This window comes from Lissotriton vulgaris, chromosome 5 (assembly GCF_964263255.1).
Source record: "Lissotriton vulgaris chromosome 5, aLisVul1.2, whole genome shotgun sequence".
NCBI classification, from domain to species: Eukaryota; Metazoa; Chordata; class Amphibia; order Caudata; family Salamandridae; genus Lissotriton; species Lissotriton vulgaris.
Window position 1 is genome coordinate 1,036,176,681 of NC_141693.1, and position 25,636 is coordinate 1,036,202,316.

The 25,636-nt window shown below is 47.4% G+C and overlaps 1 protein-coding gene across 2 annotated transcripts in view; it reads right to left on the bottom strand.

Moving 5' to 3' along the window:
- BTRC (beta-transducin repeat containing E3 ubiquitin protein ligase) overlaps positions 1-25,636 on the bottom strand; it is a 1,268,207-nt gene that overhangs the window by 825,721 nt on the left and 416,850 nt on the right. For both annotated transcript variants that reach the window (XM_086922668.1, XM_086922669.1), the window contains one exon: positions 24,105-24,182. In XM_086922668.1, the coding sequence (XP_086778794.1) occupies positions 24,105-24,182 (78 nt within the window). The remainder of the gene's footprint in view (positions 1-24,104; positions 24,183-25,636) is intronic.

Consider the following 25,636-nt stretch of genomic DNA (forward strand, 5'->3'; position numbering starts at 1 on the left):
GCACCTTTCTGACGTGTGGGAAGGCGGTGGACGCAATGACTTCCACGATGGGGAACTTCGAGAAGGAGTCTACCAGCACCAACATCTGCCTTCCGTCCGGAAAGCTGCCAAAGTCAATACTGAGTTGGGTCCAGGGAGCCCGGGGCGCATCTTCCGTGATCACTGGTGCTGGAAGGGGTTCGCCCCCGGTGATCGTGCATGCGTGGCAGGACCGTATCATTGCCTCCACTTGGCTGTCCATCGCTGGGAACCACACCTTGCTCCGTAGGCGCGCCTTCGTCTTTGCCATGCCTTGGTGTCCCACATGTGCTAGGCTTAATGCGCGTTGTTGAAGGCTTTCCGGCATAACGAGGAGGTGTCCTCGCAGGATTACTCCTTCTTCTCCCACACTGAGTTCACTGCGAATGTGCCAGAGCTGCTGTCTCGCATGGCTGACTTCGGGACGGAGGCTCGAGGCACCATCGAGGAAACGGGCCCATTGATTTTCCTCGAGGGCTCGGCGGACTTTCGTGAGGGTTTCATCTCCCGCCGTGGCTTCCCCAATTTCCTTAAGGGTCATGTTGTCGGGACACGCGGCTTGCGTGACCATGTGCATGATCTCCTCCACTTCCTCTCCGTCCTCGCTGGACGGCAGTTGTGAGGCGACGTCCGGATGCCGTGACAGGTAGTCGGCGGGATTATGAGCGCCAGGCCGGAACACCACTTTGAAGCGATAGCCTTGTAGCTGGACAGCCCACCGCTCGATCCGTGGAGGAGCTAGCCTTGAGGTTCCAGCGAAGAGGGGTAGGAGAGGCTTGTGGTCCGTGACCACGGTGAATTCCTGTCCGCAGAGGTAGAGATGAAAATGCTGGCAGGCCCATTTGATGGCCAGGGCCTCCCTCTCTATCTGTGCGTATCTGGTTTCCGTGTCTGTCAGCGCCTTGCTGGCATAGGCGACTGGTCTCCATTCTTCCGGACCATACTCTTGCAAGAGAACGGCTCCTAGTCCCACGGGACTGGCATCCACAATCAGTTCGGTTTTCCTTCTTGGCTGAAAGTAGGCCATGGTGGTGTTATCCAGAAGACCGGCCTTGATGTTTTGGAACGCTTTGTTTGCGGCCGCGGTCCAGTCCCACTTCTGATCTGTGCGGGTGAGGGCTCGGAGGGGTTCTGCGATGGCAGCCAGGTTCGGGATGAACCGACCGCAGTACGTGGCCATGCCCAAGAAACTGCGCACTTCCGTTGGGTTCCGAGGTGTGCTGGCCGCTTTGATCGCCTCCGCTTTCTTTGGGTCCACCTTGAGGCCTTCCCTGGTGAATGTGTACCCGAAGAAGTCCACTGCTTCCTGGTAGAAGGCGCATTTGGCTCGATGCAAGGTCAGCCCGCTGTTGGCAAGTCTCTGTAGGGTCGCTCTTAGGTTGGTGTGATGTTCTTCTAGGGTTGATGAATAGACAAGGATGTCATCGCTCAGATTGATGACACCCGTCAGTCCTGACAGCACCTCCCGAATGGCGTTCTGAAAAACCTCGGCCGCCGATGACACGCCGAAGCTGAGCCGGGTGTAGCGACGCAACCCTACGTGTGTCGAAAAGGTGGTAATGTATCGGCTGGCTGGCTCCAACTCTAGCTGGTGATATCCGGAGTTCAGGTCCAGCTTCGAAAACCACTTCGCCCCGTTGAGGTCCGCTATGATGTCTTCCATGGTGGGGGTGATATGCCTCTCGCGCTTGACGGCGGTGTTTGGGAGTCTCATATCCACACATAGGCGAATGGCTCCTGGCTGCTTCGGTTTGGGGGCAACGACCAGCGGGGAGACCCACGGCGTCGGTCCCGACACCTTTTCGATTACCCCCAGCTCCTCGAGCTTCCGTAGCTCCTCTTCTACTTGTGGCCGTAGATTGAAGGGTACCCGCCTATGCCGGAGTGCGACGGGCCTCACAGTTGGGTCTATGTGAAGTTTGAACTTCCTCCCTTTGAGTTTGCCGAGGCCTTTGAACAGCTCGGGGAAGTCTTTGAGCATGAAGTCAGCATGGGCCTGGTGCACCTGGTTGGCAAAGAATACCAGGCCGAGATCTTCCGCGGTATGGCAGCTCAGGAGGGTGCCTTTCTTGCCTTCTGTGATGTGGAACTTGGTCTCTGTGGAGTAGTCTCCGTTGACAACTGTGGTTTGGATTACCCCTCGGAGAGGGAGCGGTTCCGTACTTCCATAAGTGTATATTCTTGCCGTGGACGGTGACAGCATCGGCTTCGGGGACATACTGTCGTACTGCTCCGAGTCCATGACGTTGACGGATGCTCCGGTGTCTATCAGCGCATTGACGTTCGTCCCGTCGACGGTGATGGAGCACATGGGCGGCGGCCGTCGTTTCGTAGATGCTCGGCTGACATAGGAGACGATGTATACCTCGTCATCTTCATCGTCCTCGTACCTGGGCCGACGGTCTTGTGCTTCAGTGTCCGGCGGGGGCCGGTCTTGATCGAGTGATAGCTGGTGGATCCGCTGCGTCACCGCATGGGCACGTGGGCCTGCTGATTTGAATTTGCCTCCCCGGCAAACGGCGGCAAAATGGTTGAGACGCCCACACTTGAGACAAGTCTTGCCTCTGGTGCTGCATGTGGCGGCGGCAGGGTGATCTTCTCCGCAGTACCCACAGCGGTTGGTCCGTGGAGGGCCTTGTCGCTGCCTCACCGGCGGGAATCGCCGGTGAATGGCGTCCACCCGCTCTTCCTTGATGGTCGGGGTTCGCGCCGTCGTCGGAGTGATGACTGGAGTGCGTAGTGCCACCTCCATCTCTTCAGCCCTGGCATCGGACAGTTCATGTGATCTGGCCAAGACGAGAATCTCATCGAGCGATATTCCTGGCTGCCTGAGGATCAATTTTCTTAGCAGCTTCGACTTGCATCCGACAATTATTTGGTCCCTGATTTCCTCCCTGGGATCCGTGAACGGGCACTTGCTCACCAGCCGCCGGAGTCGTGCATAATACATGTCGACGGATTCAGATTCAGTTTGCCAGGCGCGCTTGAACTTGAATTTCTCGAAGTCATTGTTGAGCTGCGGGTCGAAGTGGGCGTTTAGGGCCGCAACGGCGGCATCGTAGTCGTCCTCGGACCCGGAATCCGGGAGCGATTCGAACAGGTCGTAGATTTCCTGTCCCCCGTAGAGGATGAGAAGTGATCTCTTTACTGTCCCATCATTTTCCCTGGTTCCCTTGAAGTATAGATTGAGGCGCCCGACCCACGCTCTCCATCGGAGCGCGGCCGTTGCTGGGTCCGACGTCTCGCTGAACGGCGGGATGGGCGCTGCGCCGGCATGCAGGTGGGCAGGCTGAGCAGGAGTAGTGGGCCCAGCAGGGGCCTGGTTCCCTGCCTGGGCGTTGGCCTGTGGGAGGATTGCAGGAGGTGGCGGCTGAGCGGCTCCGTCCTGAGCCGCACCGGCGTCTAGACTCATGGCGAGGCTTAGAGTGAGAAGGTTAGGTGCTTTCCGTGGTCGTGGCCTTGCTCGGACTATGGCGCCAGGGGTTATGGCTTCTGCAGGTGCCCCTTGCCGTCGTGAGTGACCCTAGTGCTTCCCCTTGACTGGAGTTTAGCCCTGCCTGTAAGGTTCCAGGCCTTCCAAAGGACGCTGTGCACAGGGAAGAGTGGGGCTCGAGTTGAATTAGCCAATGCTTGTACGGCTTGGACGCGACACTGTTTATAGGCCAGAGCAGGGCCTGACTTGCAACTGCCAATGGTTGTTGGGGGCCGAGTGGGTGACGTGAGCCAGACTGACGATGAAGAAGTGCAGCGCGGGCCTCGCGTGCACACGCGGCAGGAGCGGCGCTCCAAAGCAGTCCGGGGGAAGAGAGAGAGAGACGGGCCTGCTCCGGGCCGCGGTCACGTGGTTTCGCCAGAGCTCTTCCTTCTCGCCGGCTGACAAGACGAGGGGGCGCGGTGAGCGCGCGCAGGCGGGGCAGAATGAAGCACTCACCCGCAGGAAGCAAGAGGTCGACCTCCGCGTTGCGAGTCCCGCCAGCTGAAGGCGCACCCTCACGGGTGACGCGTGGGCGGGTCTCGGTCCGGGGCACAGCGGGCCGGATCGGCTGAGCAGTCACCGCAGGGCGTGCAGGAGGCGGTGGGCACGCGTGGCAAACGACCGCCTCGTCGCCAGTGTAATGTGGTAGGTGAGGCCTACCACGTGCTGCTACAGGGCCAACAATAAGGACACTCGGACACCAGGTATGAGTTAGCCGGAAAGACCACGAGCGGTCTTCCGCTTGTTTATTTATACCCCGGCGCGAGCCCGCCCCGGGGTTGTGCGTGCGTGCGTGGGGGAAAAGCAACATTGTAGTGGAGAGCCCGAGTGGCTCTCTACACGTGGGTTCTGGCAGTGGGACGCATAATCACACACACATACACAACAGACAACACTCAAAGAATGAGAAATGTATTCAATTTCACACACGCATACACACAAACACACCCATTCACGACAACACTCTCCACCAAAGATTCATGCATGCATACACTAACGCTCGCACAAAACACTTTAAAAGAAAAGAAAAACACACACACACACTCTTACCTTACCTTGCTGCCGGTTCCGGTCCGCGCCACCTCTGGGCTCTGCTCTGCTCCCCTCACGTCACGTCACAAGCTCAAACCCCCTCTCGGCCTATCCTGGCGCCTAGGGGGGCACAGGCCTTCTCGCCCGCAGCACGCCCATTAGGAGGCCGAAGGGCTCCTAATGGGCATGCGCAACCAAGCTAAAACACAAGTGCGCATGAGTGGACACGGTGCAAAAATTCGCCCTCCGTCCCCACTCATGCGCACTTGGTGCTGCATCCCCCTGGCCTGGTGACATCTGACAAATGATGGCAGACAGCCCACCCCCTTCAGGGCGGTCTGGCGTCATGCAGACAGTTGAGTTCTTCTTCTCCAAGCCGAGACAGTTGAGTTCTTCTTCTCCAGTCCCTCCCTCGGCATCATTGAACTGTTTCAATTCAAAGACGGGCTGGGGGGGGGGCAATGCCCCAACGCCCATAATGGACGGACCGCCACTGTAATGCAGGTAGAGTTAGGCATAATCCCATCCTGTTTAACGCCAGATATGTAATTCTGAACTATTAAAACAGTTTTCTTGAGAGCAGATCCAGCTAGTATCCTGAAAGCAGGGTGTTGGGAGCCTATATTTTCCACAGATGTAAACTGGATTCCCCTAATCCATCTGCACAGGAAGTGATATCTCTGGTTTCCTGCCAAAACCGTCTTTAAAACCAGAAGCCAAGCAAGAAGACTTCATTTCCCATGACCCATCTACACAGGAAATGACATCACTGGATTTCCTACTATCCATGTGCACAGGAAGTGACACCTCTGGTTTCCCACCAAAATCTTCTTTAAAAGAAAATGCCAAACAAGTGGGCTTAATTTCCCATCAGCACAGGACGTGACATCACTGGCTTTCCCATTGTCCATCTGCACAGAAAGTGCCATTTCTGGGTTCCTGACAAAACTGTCTTTAAAAGAAGAAGGCAAACAAGAAGACTTCACTTCTCAAGACCCATCTACAAAGAAAGTGACACCACAAGATTTCCCATCACCAATCTGCACAGAAAGTGACATCACTTAATTTCCCACCATCCATCAAAAAAAAAAGTGACAACGCTGGTTTCCCACTCATGGCACCCTGACCTCCTCCCTACTGTCTTCACCTAGATCGTGCCTAGTGCCAGGAACCTTTGTTCTCCCCCTATCCACCGCTGCCCTGCTCCCATGCTCCTCTGTGCTCTCAACCCAGCCTCTGCACACTGCACTGCTCCCCCACATGGAAGTAGTGTTCCTGTGCCACTCCTTCAAGTTCTCATGCACTCTCCCACACCCTATACCCACTGCTCCTACACCAATTGCACTCCACTCACTCACACAAACCAACCACCTGCTCATACAGAGCAAGCACCACCCACACAACAGACCACGCTCGTTCACCAAATATGCCACAGAGATATGGGACCTACTGCACGACCATGCTCCAGACCTGCTCTCCCTCACAGAAACATGACTAAACCCAACATCTGCACAGGACATCGCTACAGCCACCACTGGGCAGTAACAAGATCACCAGTCAAGCCCGGCAGCACAAGGTTGGACGTGGAGTTGCCATCATATTCAAAGATACCATCAGCTGCATTACCTACACAAACACCCAACAGCTACATGGAACATGTCACGTTCAAGATATGCATAACAGCCAACTTCCCACTGGGCGGAACCCTTGCATGTAGACCACCAGGCCACTGCACCAATTTCACCAGTGACAGCACAGACTTTGTTGCACACCCCATCGTCAATGCCAGCACCTTCATCCTCTAGAGACCTTAACTTTCACTTATAAGACCGCACTGACCCTTATAGAAAAACACGAAAACCTTGGCTTCACCCAGCATATTACAGAACCCACTCACCCCGCTGGACATATACTGGACTGGAGTTTCTTCTCAATCAGCAAAATCACAATCAACAAGCAAGAAACCATAACCTGAAAAGACCACCACCATGTCAGTTTCAACATACCCATCCCACATCACCACAGACCAGCCACCACCAGAACTGCCTGGCATAGCTGGAAAAGCATCACAGGAGAGGAGTGGGCTTCCACCCACTCCATGCACTGGCCTGAGCACACCAGAAACTTGCAGAAGGCCATCAAAACCCTCAACAGCTGGATCATTGCATGTGCCGACACCCTGGCCTGGTTCCCCTCAAAAGCAAACCAATGACAGAAACCCAAACACAGGCCAGTTGGTACAAAGAGGAACCCAGGGTGATGAAATACCACACCCAGCAAATGAAGTGCAAATTGAGAACAAGTCAAGACACCACAAATAAAAATATCTTCAAATCAGCCCTGAGATGCGGACATCAAGCACACAGCTTAGCAGATCGCATTGACGCCGGCACTAACAGCAGCAAGGAAATCTTTGCCATCATCAATATTTCATGGAGCCTCCTGCTGCCTCCAGCAACATCACCCCCTCATATGACCTGTACAAAAAGCTCTTGGAATTCTTCTGTAACAAAATCACCTCCACATATAGCAATTTAGTCCTCAACTCAACTTCCAATCTCGGGTGAAGAAGGTACCCATGACTTTGTGGCCCACAGTCACCACAGTTGAAATCACTGCTACCATGAAGGCCATCCACTGACCCAGCCATGCTTTCGATCCACAGACCCATCCTTCTCCTACAATACCTGGCAAAGTTCTTAGAGAGGCTAATCAAATGACGCCGTAGCAACCATCTCATCAACCACCAGCTCCTCGATGCCACGTAGTCCAATTTTAAGCCCGACCACAGTACAGAAACAACACTTATCGCCCCCACAGACAATACCTGCATGATTCTTGACAGAGGAGACATGGCAGCCCTCATTCTCCTAGACCTCTCTGCTGCATTTGACAAAGTCTCAAACCCCAGCCTCATCAGGCCCCTGCATGAGATTTCCATCCAAGGAATGCTTTCTGTTGGATCTGCCCCTTCTTAACAGATACAACACAAGCTGTAAGCCTGGCACCTCACTCTTTGGAATCCCATAAACTCATCTATGGAGTGCCTCAAGGTTCATCTCTCATCCCCACCCCTCTTCAACACACACATGATCCCTCCGGTCAATGTCATTCAGGCATACATCAACATCCTCTCCTACACCGTCGTCATGCATACTCTCCATCTTAGACAGTTTCACTCCACTTTATTTGTTACCCAGCGACATGGGATGGGGCCCCCTGGGCATCGTAGAGTTTCTGGAAGGATGGGCTTGCACCCCCCCACCCTTTAATTAATATGTCGATCCCCAAGGAATGTGGTTCTCATGGCTGTTATCAGCAGGGTCGGTTGTAGGGTTTGCGGGGACCTGGGCTAAAAGGAAATAAGCGAGGCCTCTCTAGTTTAGATAAGTGGCCCCTTGCAAGAAGACCATTCAGAGACACTGCGGGACGCCCATTGTCCAGAATTTTTACGACCCCGCAGTTTTAAGTTTTAGTCCACAAGCAATTTTCACCCCTTCAGTCTCATAGATGTGAGAATTGCTTGTGGGGTACAAATTAAAACTGTGGGGGTGCTACAATGCTGGACAACGGACATCCTGCAGAGCTCTGAATGGGTCTTCTTGCAATTGGGACAAGAGGTAGCGTCTCCCTCCCCTAGGCCTCCGGACACCATCCCTGAGAGGCCAAGGGAGGGGGCCCCTCCCATGGACACTAATTGCAAGGCAACACCTTTCTTTAAAATGGATCGCCTGGGAAACAACAGGACACACCACCAGTGAGGGGCCCCGTGCTGGTGGGCTGAGAGCGAGGCCTTGGGCAGCTGCCCACACTGCCCATGCTTAGTGCCGGCCCTGGTAATCAGCATGGGATTTTATTCTCGCAATCTTGCGAAGTACAGTAGGATCGCGGTAAAAGAAAAGAGTCTTTAGTCTTTTAATGCCTGCCGCAAGATTTTTGTTCATGTTACGGCCAGCCAGTCAGAGCGCTCGCTTCTGCAGGAACTTTAATCCCAAGGGAGCGAGGAGGCCCACGGGAAAAAAAGCCACTCTAGGCCAATTAGAACACTTTAATTTTTGTTGTTGAGCTGTGGGACTCCTGCAAGAGTCCCTCAAATCCAACGACCCAGCTATACAAATATTTTTGTACCTTACATTTTCCAAAACTGCCAAGAACCAGCTTCCAGCCACATTCGATGCAAGTTCATTCAGCAGTTTTTGCGGTATCACAGTCCAAAAAAGCCTATGGAAAATGTATAGGAAAAATTTGACTATGGGACCTGCCTTTTTTCCTCCCAAACGCCGCTTCATGGACCGCCCCTAAACTTTACACGAAGAAACAGGGAGCGGAGATGGATGAATTTTTTGGGGGAAAGTTTCATGAAGATTCGTGAAGAACAGCGTGAAAGTTATTAGCGAACCAAAATATGCTCTTCCTATGCAAACACAGACCTAAGTATAACTACCAAGTACCGTTTTAAGGGGGGTTTCACTGGCACACCCCCTTTTTTACTCTCCAATACCCGTTTAAATTTAGCCCTTCCTACACTGTAACCTTACCACCTCTAAACTCTAAAAAAAGAAAAATTACTTGTCATTGTATTTATATAGTACCCTGACCCATCTCTGAACCCAATAATCAACTTTCTATCTTGTGCCCTTACCTATCCCTAAACCATTAAAAAACCCTTAACGCACTGTGCGCTTACCCACACTAAACCCTAAAACTCCTTACTACCCTGTAAACGTACCCATCCTTGAACCCAAAAAATACCTTACTACTCAGTTTCCTAACATAACCCTAAACCCTAAAATATTCTATTACCCTGTAACTTTAGCCATCTCTGTACCTTAAAACTCTTACTACCCTGTATGCTTACCCACCCATAAACACTAAAAACCACTTACTACCCTTTGCTCTTACCCATGCCTAGGACCTAAAAACCTCTTTGAAACCCTTACTACCACTGTACCCTTACCCACCCCTGAATGATAGAAAAGTAGTTCTAACCCGTACTCATAGCCATACCCAGGGCCGGACTGGCCGTAGCGGGTACAGGACAATCCCCCGGTGGGCCGCACGGGTGGGGGGCCCGTTTGGGCCTCCTGCGGGCTGTTTTTGTTACAGGGCCATTTTTGCTGCAAAATCGGCCCTGTAACAAAATCGTCCGAAAACCGGCCCTGGAAAAGAGCTTGGCGGTACCCACAACCCCCCAGGTTTTGGTTCCCTAAAAACTCCTTTAAAAACCCTACTACCCCATACTTGAGACGTAAAATCCCTTACCACTCTGAATCCCTACCCATCACATAACCCTAAGCTCCGCCCCCCCTTTTTAAATGACATAATAAATATAACCCGCTAAAGTACGGCGTGGTAAAGTACCAAAAGTAGGCCTGTATGGTAGTTACCTGCGTATTAACGCCCTGCAATGTAAAGACTGTATACCCTTTCTAGCACCTGATACTGCTCCTAACAGTGCATGTGCACCAATAATAGCATCCCCTTCTTCTCTGAGACTCATAAAAGCCCCGCCCCTGACCAGGAACAATAATGGAGCAAGCCTTACCGTAATGGACGCACTTCAATGACATTAGCACCATAACACAGGAAGCGTAGATGCTTCCTCTTGGTATGTTTTCAGAAGCACCAACCACAACATGAACAAGCACTTCACTACTGCACCATTCAGAAGGAGGGGCAGTTTTAAAGAAAACGTCATAGTGCCTACCTTTTAAAAAGCAGGAAAATAATGAAGCTCAGGGCTGCTGCAACAACTGCCCCGCCCCCGTGACCTGTTCAAGTTGAGCAGGCTATTCATGACCTTCCTGTTGATTTGTTCTTCAAGCTCCCAGGGATTGACATCCACAATAGCCAAAGACAAACCAACTGGAATTCGGTCTCTGAAGCAAAAAACAGATGGCAGGGCAGCACATTTACAAATCTGTATTGAGATTTCGGAGCACAAGTTGAAAGGTCTTGTGACCCCAGGAGATCTCCCTTTCCATGGTAAAGGACAAATGAGCGCTTTCATATTCAGGTCTACTCGACGTGAGCTCTGAAACATGAACTACAAATGCTCGACACTGCATCTATTGAAATAAAGCTATAGCGGGCAAATTCCCTAAAAGCCATGTTTGTTCTTTTTCTATAAGTATGGCCTCTGATGGGAGGAGATTAAAAAAACAGAGAGCTGTGATCTGGCTAGTAAAAATTTTAATTGAATTAAAAAAGGAGAAAAAACTTGGTTTAGTATTTATATGACATTAGAAAAAATGTACTCACAACAGGGCCTGGAACTTGAAGCTGATCCAGTAACGCAGGAATTTCTGTAAAAACGGAATCCAATTAGTCCCATTGTGACCTGCTGGTCAATCTGTATGTGCTGGACTTAATGCGGACGTCTCTCTCTCTGGCCTCAGTTTGAAGTATGTGAGTGATAAATTTAGTTTAATTTTGAACAGCACCACCTATCCATTTTCCAAAGGAACCATCTGGAAAAGCCGTTTAAAATTAATCTATAATCTAATACAACAGAAACGCGTTTGTTAGCCTAAAGTTGCCAAATCTTGCACAGGGTTTAGAAACATGCCATCGCTGCGGGAGTGTTTATTCGCCTTTTTTCACTTCTAATAAGCACAACATGCACAAAAGCTGGAACTGTGTGTGGTGCCAGGCCAGAAATATTTTTACAGGTGCTGCAAAAATTAGAGTTTCTTAGTGCAAAATACTATTTACTCCTGTCAGCATTTCATTATGTCTTAATTAATTTGAATTTTATAAAAAACAGAGTGCCAGCCACACAATTATTTCAAATCCTCTTCTTTTGAGGAAGAAAACAAGTGAAACTCCTGGGTTTAGCTGGGTATTACACTTTTACCCTTTTTCTTTTTATTATATATCAAATTTTATATTTCTTGTATGAAAAGAACACCTTGTCGTATTTTTGTTTACATAAAAAGACAATTATTCGCTTATCCATATACAAAACACTTATTAACAACACAAAACATTTTGAGACATCTACACATCTAATTGTATATACATACTGATTCACTTTGATATATACACAAAAATATCTTGAAAAAGACCAGAGTTGTGATCGATATGGGTTCGAGATTTCATATTTTTCAAAATTCAGAAGGAAATTATTACAAACAACTTAATAGGATTTGCAATTCATTTCATAATCATAGACCACAAATTAATTCATTTAGTCTATCAGCAGACAACTGTCTAATCTCTTTCACGCCAACGCGTTTCGAATCCGGTATGTCCACTCAACGGATTCTCCTCAGGGCTCTGCCTTTAAAGAACATATCTGGTCGCCAGCGATTGCCGGTCTGCAGGAAGAATGAGTTTTAGGCTGCGGTCCTTTAGCTGTATGTCTTGTGGGATCAAGTCCTTGTCCCCTCTGGTATGTCTATGTTTCTTTCCAATATTGTAGGTACGTTACAGCCTGTTCCAGTTTGATTTCTCGTACAGATGTTTACTCTTCTTTTTAGGCTAAAAGCGCATACCATGCGCGCTCCAAATCCGGCTTTTCAAACGTCACCATGTGTTTATGTTTAGCGGCGGCTGACTCTCAGTCTATGGATACGATTGTTTTGCTCCTCCGAGCGCAATCCGTTATGTGCTTGTCAATCTTGGAAGATTGTTGAATGTATTAGTTTACTCCTAATTCAGAGTCTCCAATTCACTACCCTATAGCTCACCCTATACTTCTCTCAGGTGCCGCTCGTACTGAGGATTTCCTGCGAGAACATTGCCCTTGCTACAGGAGTAGCCAGACAGTTTTCCTGCCATTCTTGACCCCGGCGTGAGGAGGAAACCACCGGCGAGGCCGCAGAGGAGGTGAGAGGCGCGGCCCCGGGACTGCGAGGACCAGCATTCCACACCATCAGCTGTGTCCTCTTCCCGCGTGAGCCGCGCCCCCTCCCAGTGCCACGCCCCCTCTTACCCAATAGGTACTTAAGCAATTCCGCTAACGCGCAACGCAGGACGCGCGCGGGCCGCAGCCCGGGGCGAAGCCCGGGCAAAGGGCGGGCCGTTGTGTGGCAGTTAGGTGGCTGAGGGAGGCTGGGCTGGGCCCTGTCTCTTTCTCCCCCACATTGCTTCCCCTTAGACCTGAATTCATTACACTAATAGCTGTGCTGTCAGTTACCCTGCCTGTAGCATTTCGCTTCGTGATATCACCTATTCTGGGTTATATTTGTTCCAGTACTACTGTTAGGACAGGTCTCTTTCTCTGCTAGTACCCTTCCCTCTGTCTTTTACCCTTCATAGGGGCCAAAGTTTCTGAGTATCTTGTGTTTCTGATTTGATATTCCTATCTAGGTTCCACCTCTTTCATAGTCGTGTAAACCTCTGCCAAAATGGACACTGCTTCTCCTAGTACCCCGGGGGGAATCCTCAATAAGGGCACCCTAGACAACTACTTTAAGAAATCTAATTCTGAAATAGACAGGGAAGAAGCCTTAGCTGAGAGAAGGGTGGAGTGTCGCCGTTCCATCGAAGGTTATAAAGCTAGACTCTCTCTGACATCAACCCCGCTCACTTTAACATCTGGTTCAGGGGTGGCCCCTATTATTGAGGATTCTTTTGCAACCCAGGGAATTCCTGAACTTTTAAGGGACACTTCTCCTTTACCATCTTTACCTAGGGCCCTAAATAGTTCCCCTACTACCGTTCCCTCTCCATCCTGTAATTCTGGTGTAGGCCAGGAAGTTCCATCAGCTGCCCTTCACACTACTAAAAACACCGCTAAAATTCAAACAAGGAAGATAGAGGTCCCGAAAGTTCATGGTCCACCTCCTAATAAAAGAAGGAGGAAGGGGGGTTCTCTACAAAAGGGCAGAATTAGCCACTCTGAATTCGGCAAGGGGAAAGGGGGGAGATTAGTTCCTGCCCCTAAACCAATAGTGGACACCAGACCCGAAACTACCTTGGTGACCCCACAAGAAATTCCACCTACAGTCGTCACTGCCTCTACAAGTGCTAACATCATGGACACTCAGCCGACTGTCCCTATCATGGAGCTTCTTGTGCAAATGCTCAGGACATTCACTTCTCCAATCTTAGACAGATTACTGGCTATCGAGCACCGGCTGGGGAATTTGGAACAGGCTATTCTTAACAAACCGGATAAACAGAAGGCCCCTCCCATTTCTACTCCAGCACTGGCTGCGGTTGGTTTATCTAATACTCTAAAACCTACTTCAGCCAAGGCGGCTCACACTGTATCCACTACCACCACAACGGTTTTATTCCCAAAGCCCAATGCTCCCACCAAAACAGTGACCCACAATCCTCAAGGGACTAAAACCTCTATTATTCCATCCCAACCAGCCACGCAAGCTGACGGTGCCATCCCGAAGGGTGGAAACAGTTCGGCTGCAAGACCACTGCGGCCGGCTGGAGAGAGGGAATCTCTAAGTAGAGTGGCAAAACGTAGGAGTCCTCAGGTTGAACTTCCTCTTGAAGCACTACCCTATGTGGTGGTGCTCACGGGTGTTCCTACACTTGACCCAGACAAGCGAGAAGGTCCTCAACAGCTTAAAAATAAAACTATGTACTGGTTATCCAAGAATAGACCACTCCCGGGCAATTTTAACGGGGACATTGTGCACGTGCGCCGACTCCCCTGGCTGGTGGGGCGGGAGAAAGACATTGAGGGCGACCTGATTGTGGTCAACTTTAGGGATCCTGAAGCGGTTAGGCATATTTTGAGTTGGATGCCTGGGAATCTAGGCAAATCAATTATGCCTTGTGACCTCACTTATTTTTATCCAAGAGCCTTAGTAGCTCCCATGTCATGCCCCTGGCCACCCATGGCCCAGCCAAGCACCCTAGGCCACAAACATAACAATCATTATTTCCCCCCGTTGCCTGGCCCTATGGCCTCAAAGAATGTATCTGGGTGGGAAACCATTCCACAAAGGGGCTATGGAATCAACTTTAGGAGGTCGGACTATGCTCTTGAAACGAGGGATGGATCACCTGCTTCCTTTCACTCCCTTGGAAGTCAACAATAGATTCAAAGCTTTTTCTGGTTTGGATTCCTGCGATTGACGCCTGGGCACCTCCCCTAGTCTTCTTTCTCCAGAGAGGGGGTTATGGGTACAAGATGATAAATCTTATTTCTCTTGTGTACACTCCCCTCCACAGACTTCACGTGATTCCCCTGGCTCGACTCCAGCTTCTTCAGCGACATCTAACCAGAGTCCATCTCTTCTTCCTGGGATCTCTGTCTTGCATGCTAATAATGATAGTGGCAATACGGGGACGCAGGGACTTAAACCTAATACCCCATCTAAAGTCCTGAAGGTATTGTCATGGAATGTTGCGGGCATCGCTAATAAAATACACACTGAAGAATGGGACTCCCTAGTAATAAATAGTGACATCTGTCTTTTTCAAGAGACATGGGCGAGGGAACCCACGTCCAAAATTGGGTACGCAATTTTTGAAATCAAGGCTACCTGGAATGGTAAGGGGAGGCCCTCGGGTGGTCTGGCGGTGTGGGTAGCGTGTCACATTGGTTGCACAGCGGAGTGATAGCCACGTCCTCGCAAGACATTCAGTGTGTTGTACTGAACTGGCCAGGTGCCCCCAAATTGGCAATCATAAATGTCTACTCCCGCCCTGTTGGCCCTACGGCGGAGTCCACCACACTAGAAGAACTTTCGTCCTTTCTGGGACAGTTGCAGACTGATTATAAGGTGGTAATGGGTGGAGATTTCAACTGCCACTTCGAGCCCTTAGAGGGCTTGAGGGAAGGGGCTCTTATGGCAGAAGACGATTTCTGGGGTGTTCCAGTGTGTCAATCGCCCCACCCCAGATCCTGGTCCCCACTTGCGGTCCAAATCACGTACCTGACCCTCAACTTTGCGCTAAGAGCCTGCAATGGACGAACGACCTCAGACACTCCCTCAAAATGCACATTCAATAGGAAGAACCACAAGTCACGACTAGACTACATTTTTGTAGATATTAGTCTCTGGCCAAAGGTAGAGGATTTTAAAATAATCCCCCGTACAGATAGTGATCACAATGCTCTCCTACTCTCCTTGGTTCATCCTCCAGCAAATCCCGGACCTCTACCCCACGAGGATAGAGATGATCTGGGTAATCTGGTATTAACCTCCAACAGGCGTCGGGTGAGATGGAGAAATTTTCAAATTCCAAAGAAAACATTAGGAAAATCTATGAGCTTGTGCTGCCAAAATTTGAGGCCCTGGGTGAGCTAGTTAGCCAATCTAGTTCCCAGGATTTTGATAAAACTTTAGCTCTTATTCATGAAGACCTAGTGGGAGCTCTAGGTGAGGTTCTCTACCCTGAGGTGGTGAAGCCCAAGCAAAAGACCCGAACCTCCTCCTGGTATAACTCTGAATGTAGAAAGGCCAAATCCGACCTAATCACCGCAGTTAAAGAAGGTGTTGCACGGACCATGGTGGCCGACTTGAGGCGCCAGTATAAGGCCACAATGGCCCGTGCTAGGTCAGATTGGGACTGGGATAGATGGCAAGACCTTTCAACAGCCCTAAGAACCAAGGACTCTAGAAGATTCTGGTTACTAGTTAATACTGGCTCAGGAGAACCCAAAGCTGCAGTTGAGCCCAATATTGCAGCATCCATATGGGAAGATCACTTTAGTAAACTTTACGTAGATAGCTCCGAGAACACCGATGATGTTGTCGCAGCACTCCTATCCCTCCCTGGAGACATCTTGGAGTTCAGTCTGGGGGAAGTGGCCTGTGCAATAGACGGCCTAGCGTTGGGAAAGGCCCCGGGCCTTGATAAGTTACCAGGTGACCTTTTTAGGTCCCATCCAGAGATCTGGGCGCCATACTTTCACATCCTTTTTAATTCAATTGCACGTGGAATGGCGATCCCCTGTACTTGGTTGGGGGCAGAGATAGTCCCTATCTTCAAGAAGGGCTGTCCTCTCCTCCCATCCAACTACAGGCCGATCAGCCTTATAGATGTGCCCCAAAAGCTTTATTCTCGACTTCTATTGGACCAAATCCTGGACTGGACGGAGGAGAATGATATCCTAAGCCCCCTCCAGGCTGGCTTCAGGAAGAATACGTCCACCATGGACCAAATCTTCCGCCTCGTCCTCCTTTTTTGGAAATCGGTGAGGATTGAGGGAGGGAGATTGTACATGGTGTTCGTAGACCTGAAGTCAGCATTCCACTTGGTACCACGGAAAAAACTCTGGGAGGTCCTTAAGGAGATGGGAGTCCCCATCCACCTACTACAGGCCATAATAAGACTCCATGAGGGTAATTTTGCCCAGGTACGATGTGGGAGGGGTGAAGTTCTGTCAAAAAGGTTTCCTGTTTCCAGGGGGGTTAGGCAGGTATGCGTCCTGGCGCCTACACTCTTTTGCCTTTACGTTAATAATGTCATCACACATTTAGTTAACGTTAGGGACAACGACCCCCCCGGTTTTGGCGGGCAGGAGGGTGCCGGCAATCATGTTTGCTGACGACACCCTCCTGCTCTCCAAATCCCCTATGGGAATTCGGCGAATCCTAGATGGATTTGGTCTTTTCTGTAGGCAGTATGGTCTTGAGATTAATACAGGGAAGACCAAATTCATGATTTTCAACCCCTCCCCCACAACTAGACCCAACCCTTCCCTGATATTCACAGAACTGGAGAGGATAAAAACATTCCAGTACCTGGGCATAACCCTGCATGAGAACCTATCCTGGGGACCACAGATCTCAAGTTCGCGAATAAGGCTTTCTCAACTGTCCGGGGCTATTTTAAGGGTTACGAACACCTCAACTTTTAAACCCATAGCTCCTGCAGTTGAAATGTATAAAACACAAGCGAAGTCGGCTGCACTATACGGCAGCGAACTATGGGGTCATCAAGCTGCAAATGAGTTAATGTGTGTGGAAAATAATTTCCTGAGACGTCTTCTGGCCCTCCCAACTGCAACTCCTCTGTTTCCCTTACGTCTAGATCTGGGTCTACCGTCTATAAGGGAGGACCTTGAATCTAAACCATTAAGATTCTGGCACAGACTTTGGTCAACAAATAAGCTAAAACACTATAGGCAAGATCTTGTTCACGTCATGAACTTAAACCATAGTGACAAGATCCCCTGGCTATCCTTTGTTAAGCAAGAACTGTACCGGCTGGGCTTCCACGAGTTGTGGGAGGCCCCGGAATTAGGCTGCAATAGGGTCCCCCCGGAAAAGACTCGTAGAAGCTTACAAGGAACAAAGTCTTGCCTCTCATGTGCTTGCACCCCGCACTGGTATTTTAACTCAACGTTTTATTGAATCCAAAAATTCTTACAAGTTTGAAACCTTTATGGACTTCATCTTCCCGACTTTGGCAAGGAAGCTATTTATCCAATGGCGGTTTGGCACTCTACCTATTAAATCTTTTACTTGGAAATGGACCAATGGGGGGGACAAAATATGCCCTGGCTGTAATTCCTGCGATGAGGAGGAAATCCATGTTCTGTTTTTCTGCCCTTCCTACAAGACACCTAGGAAACATTGGCTTGTGCCCCTGTGTAGGAACATGGGTATAAGGAACTTTGTAATATCGTTTAGAATACGGAAAACTGATTCCTCCCCACACATTGTATTCGCAGTTGCAAAATATCTTTTGGCCATGTGGCGCATTAGGTCCAAGTTGCTCAAAGCAAGATCATCATAGGACTGTATTGCCTACCCCCTCGCTGCCATTGTAACCTTTAGCTTTCGCGGTCAATGTCTCTCAATACATTATGTTTTACTCTCACACCCAATGTCATCAAATGATTGTTGCTTATATGTTTTTATGTATTTTATGTGCCTCAAATTTCTAATGTTACCAAATGATTGTATGTTCGTATGTTTTTATGCATCTTTTATGGCCTAAACGGCGGAAATAAAGAATTTTGGATTGGATTGGATTGCAATCTAGCCTTCAATGGATATTGATGCTAGCATGTGAGTTTCATACTACACACAACATCCTTCTGCCTTTCTTATAACTTTTCATTATAAATAGATCAGACTAAAGTGTTCATCTTTGACTTGAATGGCTTGACATCATACCAAATTCAGTTATGCTGCTGTAGCATGTGTTTTCACACAAGGCAAAAGGTGCAGTGCAAGAACTTTTTTCAGTGGAAGCATGCATCTGCCCAATTAAATGAAGTACTCAAGGAAATCAACAGATGGCTGGAACCAAAGCCCCTATCTGAGAAGTTCTTCTGAAAGCTTTTTTTCTTTCAAGCACATAAGGTATAGATACAGTTGCACTGTCAAGAAAGACCTAAAACAAAATCAGTTGACTACCCACGAAGGTGTAAAAACTACAGACAGGGAAGTTAATGCCAGTGACGTGTTTAGCTTTCGTTAAATGGCCCCCAGGAAACATATTGCTCCTAGTGGCCATTTGCACTGAAGGAGTAGATGTTTGATGGGGACATATCTTGCATTCCAGAGAGAATTCGTATTACAGAAAGGGCACTTGCCATCTATTGCCTTATTAAACAGGCAGACATGTGTATGTTATCTGAAACAAATCCCTCATCTATATCAGTGAGTGGCCTCACTAAGTATGGGAATGCTAGCTGGTCTGGCTCACATTCACATGCCCAGAGCCCAGGCACCTCTGCATGGGGATGGAGAATTTAGTTCAAAAAGTGGGTCTAGAGGTACTCTAGAACCATCCCTTCCAAGGCACTCATGAAGTTGTCTCCATATTACAAGAAGACTTCCACTCTAGTGTTCAGATCATTCATTAAATGCTTTTATTTCATCACAATTAGGTATGATCCTTTGTGTATAAATTTCTTTGTAGTTTACATAGTTATAATCATCATTTAGACATTGTCATCATGAAGCGTCCAATGCATTTCGGGCATGCAGTAATATGCCCTTCGTCAGGGAAAACGACACTGTCAAAAATTAAATAAAAAAGGCATTGTAACTAATATGAAACATCATATGTCATGTATTCAAAAAACAATATATCAAAAAAACGACAATGTGGTGGTTGGTGTTTACAAACAAGAATTGCGTGAGGTGAGTGAGAAAAGAACGTGATTTGCATAGATAGCATGCATAGTAGAAAGCCGACGGTACAATCAAAATAGTGGAGAGCTGATCAAACTCACATGACTGGGGTATCCAGTTTAGAGTGAAATCTGTAGGGAAACAGATAAAGGAAACGCGGCTCTTACAAACAAGACTTTTGCAAAAGTACACGAATGTAATCCTAAATTCACGCATATGAATGCGCTCGTATACTCTACTAACCTTAATCTGTGGAAGTGTAGGTTCCACTCGGATCGTCTCGCGGTACGGGCTGGTACACAGTTCGTCAGTATACGCGATTATTTTAAGCAGAGTTCCGGTCATGTGGCGTGTGACACGCAACAGACATGAAAAAAAGGACTAACGGGCGAGCCTCCGTGTATTTATATTATGTATATATTTGTATTTTGCAAGAGTCTTGTTTGTAAGAGCCGCGTTTCCTTTATCTGTTTCCCTACAGATTTCACTCTAAACTGGATACCCCAGTCATGTGAGTTTGATCAGCTCTCCACTATTTTGATTGTACCGTCGGCTTTCTACTATGCATGCTATCTATGCAAATCACGTTCTTTTCTCACTCACCTCACGCAATTCTTGTTTGTAAACACCAACCACCACATTGTCGTTTTTTTGATATATTGTTTTTTGAATACATGACATATGATGTTTCATATTAGTTACAATGCCTTTTATTTAATTTTTGACAGTGTCGTTTTCCCTGACGAAGGGCATATTACTGCATGCCCGAAATGCATTGGACGCTTCATGATGACAATGTCTAAATGATGATTATAACTATGTAAACTACAAAGAAATTTATACACAAAGGATCATACCTAATTGTGATGAAATAAAAGCATTTAATGAATGATCTGAACACTAGAGTGGAAGTCTTCTTGTAATATGGAGACAACTTCATGAGTGCCTTGGAAGGGATGGTTCTAGAGTACCTCTAGACCCACTTTTTGAACTGTATACTCAACGTCGTTGGACTCTCGACGTTACCTTCAGGTGCACCGACTAACTTGAGTAATCAGGAGTAAGATAATTAGAAACGCAGTGCATTTATCCCATTCTAATCAATTTAGATGGAGAATTTAGACCATCAAGTTATTGGTGTACATTCTGCGCATCCCAGGTGGCTTGCAATGTCGCATGGATTGTAACATGGATCCCAGGTATACCACCTGTTTACCTCCTGAAACTGCAGTTCTCCAAAAAGAATTCAGCCAAAGCCTCAACCAATGGGCAATTCCTGTCAGTTACCCACAGCCAAGCAAATCCAGGGGCGTGCAGCCTACTCACAAATGAGGAACACTCCGCCTGAGGAAACGCAATGGGCTCCGATCAGGGTGTATGCACAATAGGACTGCATCCACCCTGGTGGGGACCATCTGTCCATTCCACTCCAAATCTTGGCAGAGCACAGGTGCTGTTGTCCGTATGATAAAAGTGAATTGTACTTGAATGGCACTTTGAATTAAGGCCAAAGACCAGCAAAGCACTTTTTTTGTGAAAAAAAAGGATAGCTTTAAGTTGGCACGCACAATGCTACTAAAGGGACGGTGCCTGTGTATTAAATATTAATTAGGCATCCTATGTCGGAGTGTGATGTGAGCGATGTCAGCAGAGGCCTGTGGTGCATGGGTCATTACTGAGCAGATGTGAATGACGCCACTGAGATCCAGGATCATGATGTATTGCTGTTAAAGAGATACCTTTGTCAAAGACAGATCAGAACGCATGCCAGTAGAGCCACAGGCACTCTTGATCATTAGGAAAACATGTTTTTGTTGCTGTCTATCAAAACAGAGATGATGGGAGGATGAGCGGGGGATTGGAAGGACTGCAGCGAGATGCTACTCGTCAGCTCAAGCACCCTCTTTCAGAAGTGAAAGGGCAGTGGTTTATCTCTGATCCATGTTTACCCTCAAATCCTGTAAAGCGAAAATATTCAGAATGAAGGATCCAATCTTCATTAATTAGTGTATTCCTAATTAGCACATGCTTATTATGAAAATATTATGCCAAGTAGAGAAAATGGGTTCGAAGAGCAATTTGCAGCACACTGTATTGGATCATATTGTTCTGCAACTAACCAGGCCAGACCCTCATTCTTTTGCTATATGCGCGAGGTACAACAAATGTAGTAAGGAAAACAAGGGGACCCTAATAAGTGAACCTGAGGTAGAATAATGTTTTTGGTAAAACAATGGTTCTTATGTGGCCAAAAAGGTCCAAGGAAGGAAGCGGTGTCAGAATTAGTGAAAATGCGCTAGAGTCGAGATAGATAATAAATATCTCAGAGAGTGATAAGTAATATGAACAGGGACATGTGAGTCAAAATATCGTTTGTTATTTATTTTATGAAATTATGCAATAAAAAATTCAGGCGCTCACATAGTAAAGTAACAACAAATGTGATGTGCTAAGTGCGGGTGACTTTAAAATATAAACATCGCATTGACAACACATAGGAGCACTCCTCAAGAATAAACTATACAAAGTGTACAAAGTTCTTGTTGTAGGTGTTCAACGACGTTTCGATCCGAGCTATTCGAGATTATCTTCAGGACATAGCAGTTGTGAGCAAGCTGAATTCAAAACCGAGCAGTGTTGGGAAGAAAAAGGTAGCGAGACAGAAAGCAGAATGCCGCAATGGGCATGAATTAATGTAACTTGGACTTGAAAGTGTGGAGCTATTCCAACTGTGACTGACATCCGCCCGTGAGGGTGCTAATGAGTTTTCAGATGTCATATCCCTGCTTATGGGATGGGAGTGGGTCTTAGTCCCATGTCTCTTCTTCATGTTATTGTCATTGATTAAGGGATGTTTACCTTTGCTACATTTGGTATGGGTGTCAGCCCCATATCCATTTTATTAGTCTTCACAGCTTTGCTGTTGACCCTCTTTCTTTTGGGTTATGGGGTGTTTTCCCCGTTTATGTGTGTTGGACACTTCTATGTGTTTTGGGTGTCAGTCCCTCCACTTTGTTTTGTGTCCAGTGTGTAAGCCGCCCCGTGTCTCACCTTGTCACCTTCTCATGTTGTGTATAAGTCGCCCTGCGCCTCACCCTGTGCTTTTGCGTCAACCTGTTGTGTGTAAGTCACCCTGTGCTTCACGTTGACGTTATGTGTGAGTGAGGCACACTGTGCTGCATCTGCGTTTTCTTGTGTTGCACATGTTCCTAGGTGCCAGTCCCATGCAACATTAGTCTTTACCCTGCTTAGCCTATGGGTTAGTCCCATCTTTGCATGGTCCCCTACATGAGGGGTGGTGTTTTGGCCACAGTCTCCTTAATTAAGGAGTACTTCTTTGGGGTGTAGTTCACCCATAGAGTTTTAGTATTGGGGTACGTCTCCTTTTACTTTCATTGTGGTTGTTGCTCATTTTGTATCTGTGAGCTGGTCTTACACTCCTTACTTTTACATTTTTTATTCTATATTAAAGGAGGAGGATGGTGTTAGTGTGTTTTATCCTTTCATTCTCTTTTCCTCCTTTGTTTGTCTGTTTTCCCTCTCGTGATGTGGTTTTACCACTCATCCCAGTGTTTATGGACTGTTTTCGTCATTTGTACATTGCTGTGGTTAGTTTTTTTTCCCATTTTATTGTGGTTCTATTTATTTTTCAATATAAAAGGGAGAGGATATGTAGTATTCTCATGTTATGCTTTTATGTTCCCTTTCACCTTCCAACTAGCTGCTCAGTGTGAGTGTTCCGTGTAGAATGCTGGTGTGAGTGACATGAGTGGAATGCTTGGGTGCCTGGTGTGAGTGTTGTCAGTTGGGAGATGGGCTGAGCAGCTAGTAGGCAGCTCCTGGTGGGGCTTGCTGTAACCTCTACCTATGAACTTAATAAATCACATCAAACTCAACTCGGCTACGTCTACTATGTCTCCTGAACACGTGGGGCCAGCCCATTACACTGTTCATATTACTTATCGCTCCTTGAGATATGTATTATCTATCTCGACTCTAGCGCATTGTCACTAATTCTGACACCGCTTCCTTCCTTGGACCTTTTTGGCCACACAAAAACATTAATTTTCCATAAACAGGTAAAACAAATGAGCCTGCTGCTAAATTTCTATTTGGTAGGCTACGAGGTGATGCACAGCGCTTAGCAAATCTGGAACTGGGTCCCCAGTACTGTACTACAGCATAGCAGACTGACGTGCAGCAAATTACAACAGATTCTCCAGCACCCACTTCGTTTTGCGCACAGAAGACTTTTGTTTTAAATCCACTAGAAGTTTAAAATGGCTTTTAGCACAATACCATACAACATCACATGACTCCTTTTATTTAATAAGGCAAGGTTAACACTGCCTCTGCACCTTGGAACTGGATAGTAGGAGTAACTCAATGTAATGGCAAGATGAGTGGATAGACAAAGGTTGTCAACAACCTCTTATAGCCTAAGGAGCAATCCCCTATGTCAGTGAACTCCAATACAAAAAAACAACTGCAGTCATTTTGGGTAAGCTCATTTTCATAACATCCAGAATCATTTCTCTGAAGGAAAACTCGTTGCATGCATAGCGTACCTTTCTGATGGTACTTTTTTCTGGCACGATTTTCCTAGGGGGCTCATCGTTAGTACAGTCTTCTCTCTCCGAGGAATTCTGTAGAAGGAAAGGAATCCGCATTTCATTTTTCTCATTAATATCAGGAGTTTTCAGTGGTGGCCACATCCTCTTGGACAATTCCTATGAGAGCTTTATCAACACAATACGCTCGTTAGAAACAAGGATTGTTGTAGCCACTAAATATATCTGATGGTGAGAATACTTACCTCACAGAAGTACTTCTACTTTCTGAGAAAAAGCAGGGAGGGCAGGTGAAGTGGGGAAGAAAAAAAGCGGTACAAGGATCACATTTAAAAAATGCAAAGTGCATATTTTCTCACACAGCTTGAGGGAAACCAATATAGCACCAACAACAGCGTCAATAGCATGCTATTACAAGGTATCCTGCACATGCCCCACTGTTAGCAAATGGTTTATCTGGAAGTCATTGTTGCTATTAAATCCCAGACCTTTGTTACTTAGCTATAAAAATTCACTAGCCAACGTGAAACTGAACTGCTTAACAATGTGTTCGACTTAAATATATTCGGCACATGATTCATTTCGGAGCATTCACATTCAGTACATTCATGACAGAAATGGAAGCAGAATGGGGAGTTTCTTCCTGTGCAAGAAAAATATTCCTGCAGCAGAGAATGCTAAATTAAAGAACGTTTTGCCAATTTAGTATCAATAAGTAGAGATTTTTTTAAATGGCTTCTAGAGTGATGTTGGCTGAGGCCTGTCTCGCATTAATCATATCACTCTATGATTGGCTGCTTCACAATAGTGACACCCTCACAGCCTCTTGCAGCACTTAGATCTCAGTACCAGAGTGAAGGAGTCGGATTGGACGCTTAACTGAATGCTTGTAAAATTCAGCTTACATGTGTGTAATAGATGGTTTGGCCACAAACCCCGACAAGTAGCCCTAAAGTTATATGTTTAATAATAAAATTAATTCATGAAAACTTTCTTTAACATAAAAGTGTTGTATGAACTATTTGTCAGTAATTTATTTTAAAAAATCTATTACTAAAAATGTTCCTCGAAAAAAAATCTCGAACTTGGAAAAAATATTTCATCAGAACAGTGATCAATATTCCTGAAATGCAACATTAACGAATGTACGATACTCTTAAAGTGGAGGTGTGAAGGGTCACGAGTCCTTCCCTCGCCCTTCTCATTATCGAATTACCCTCTCCTTCCTTCCATCCTCTGCACGCCTCTCTCTGAGTGGTGCCTCCTCTAAGCCGCATGACTGTCTGCTTTATTGTCTGGTATTTTATTTCAGCAGAACCACCCACTCCCCATTTAATAGACCACAACCCCCTCTTTGAAACCATTCCCTGCATCCGAACAATTCTAATCTCATCCCAACGATTTGAGTGAACTGACATAGCTCTCACTCGTGATTACACCTACCTTCTATTAATCTAATATGCCACAAAGAAACAGATGTAAACACACAGCACTGGCTTCCTTGAGAGCACCAGACCAAGCCCATGACC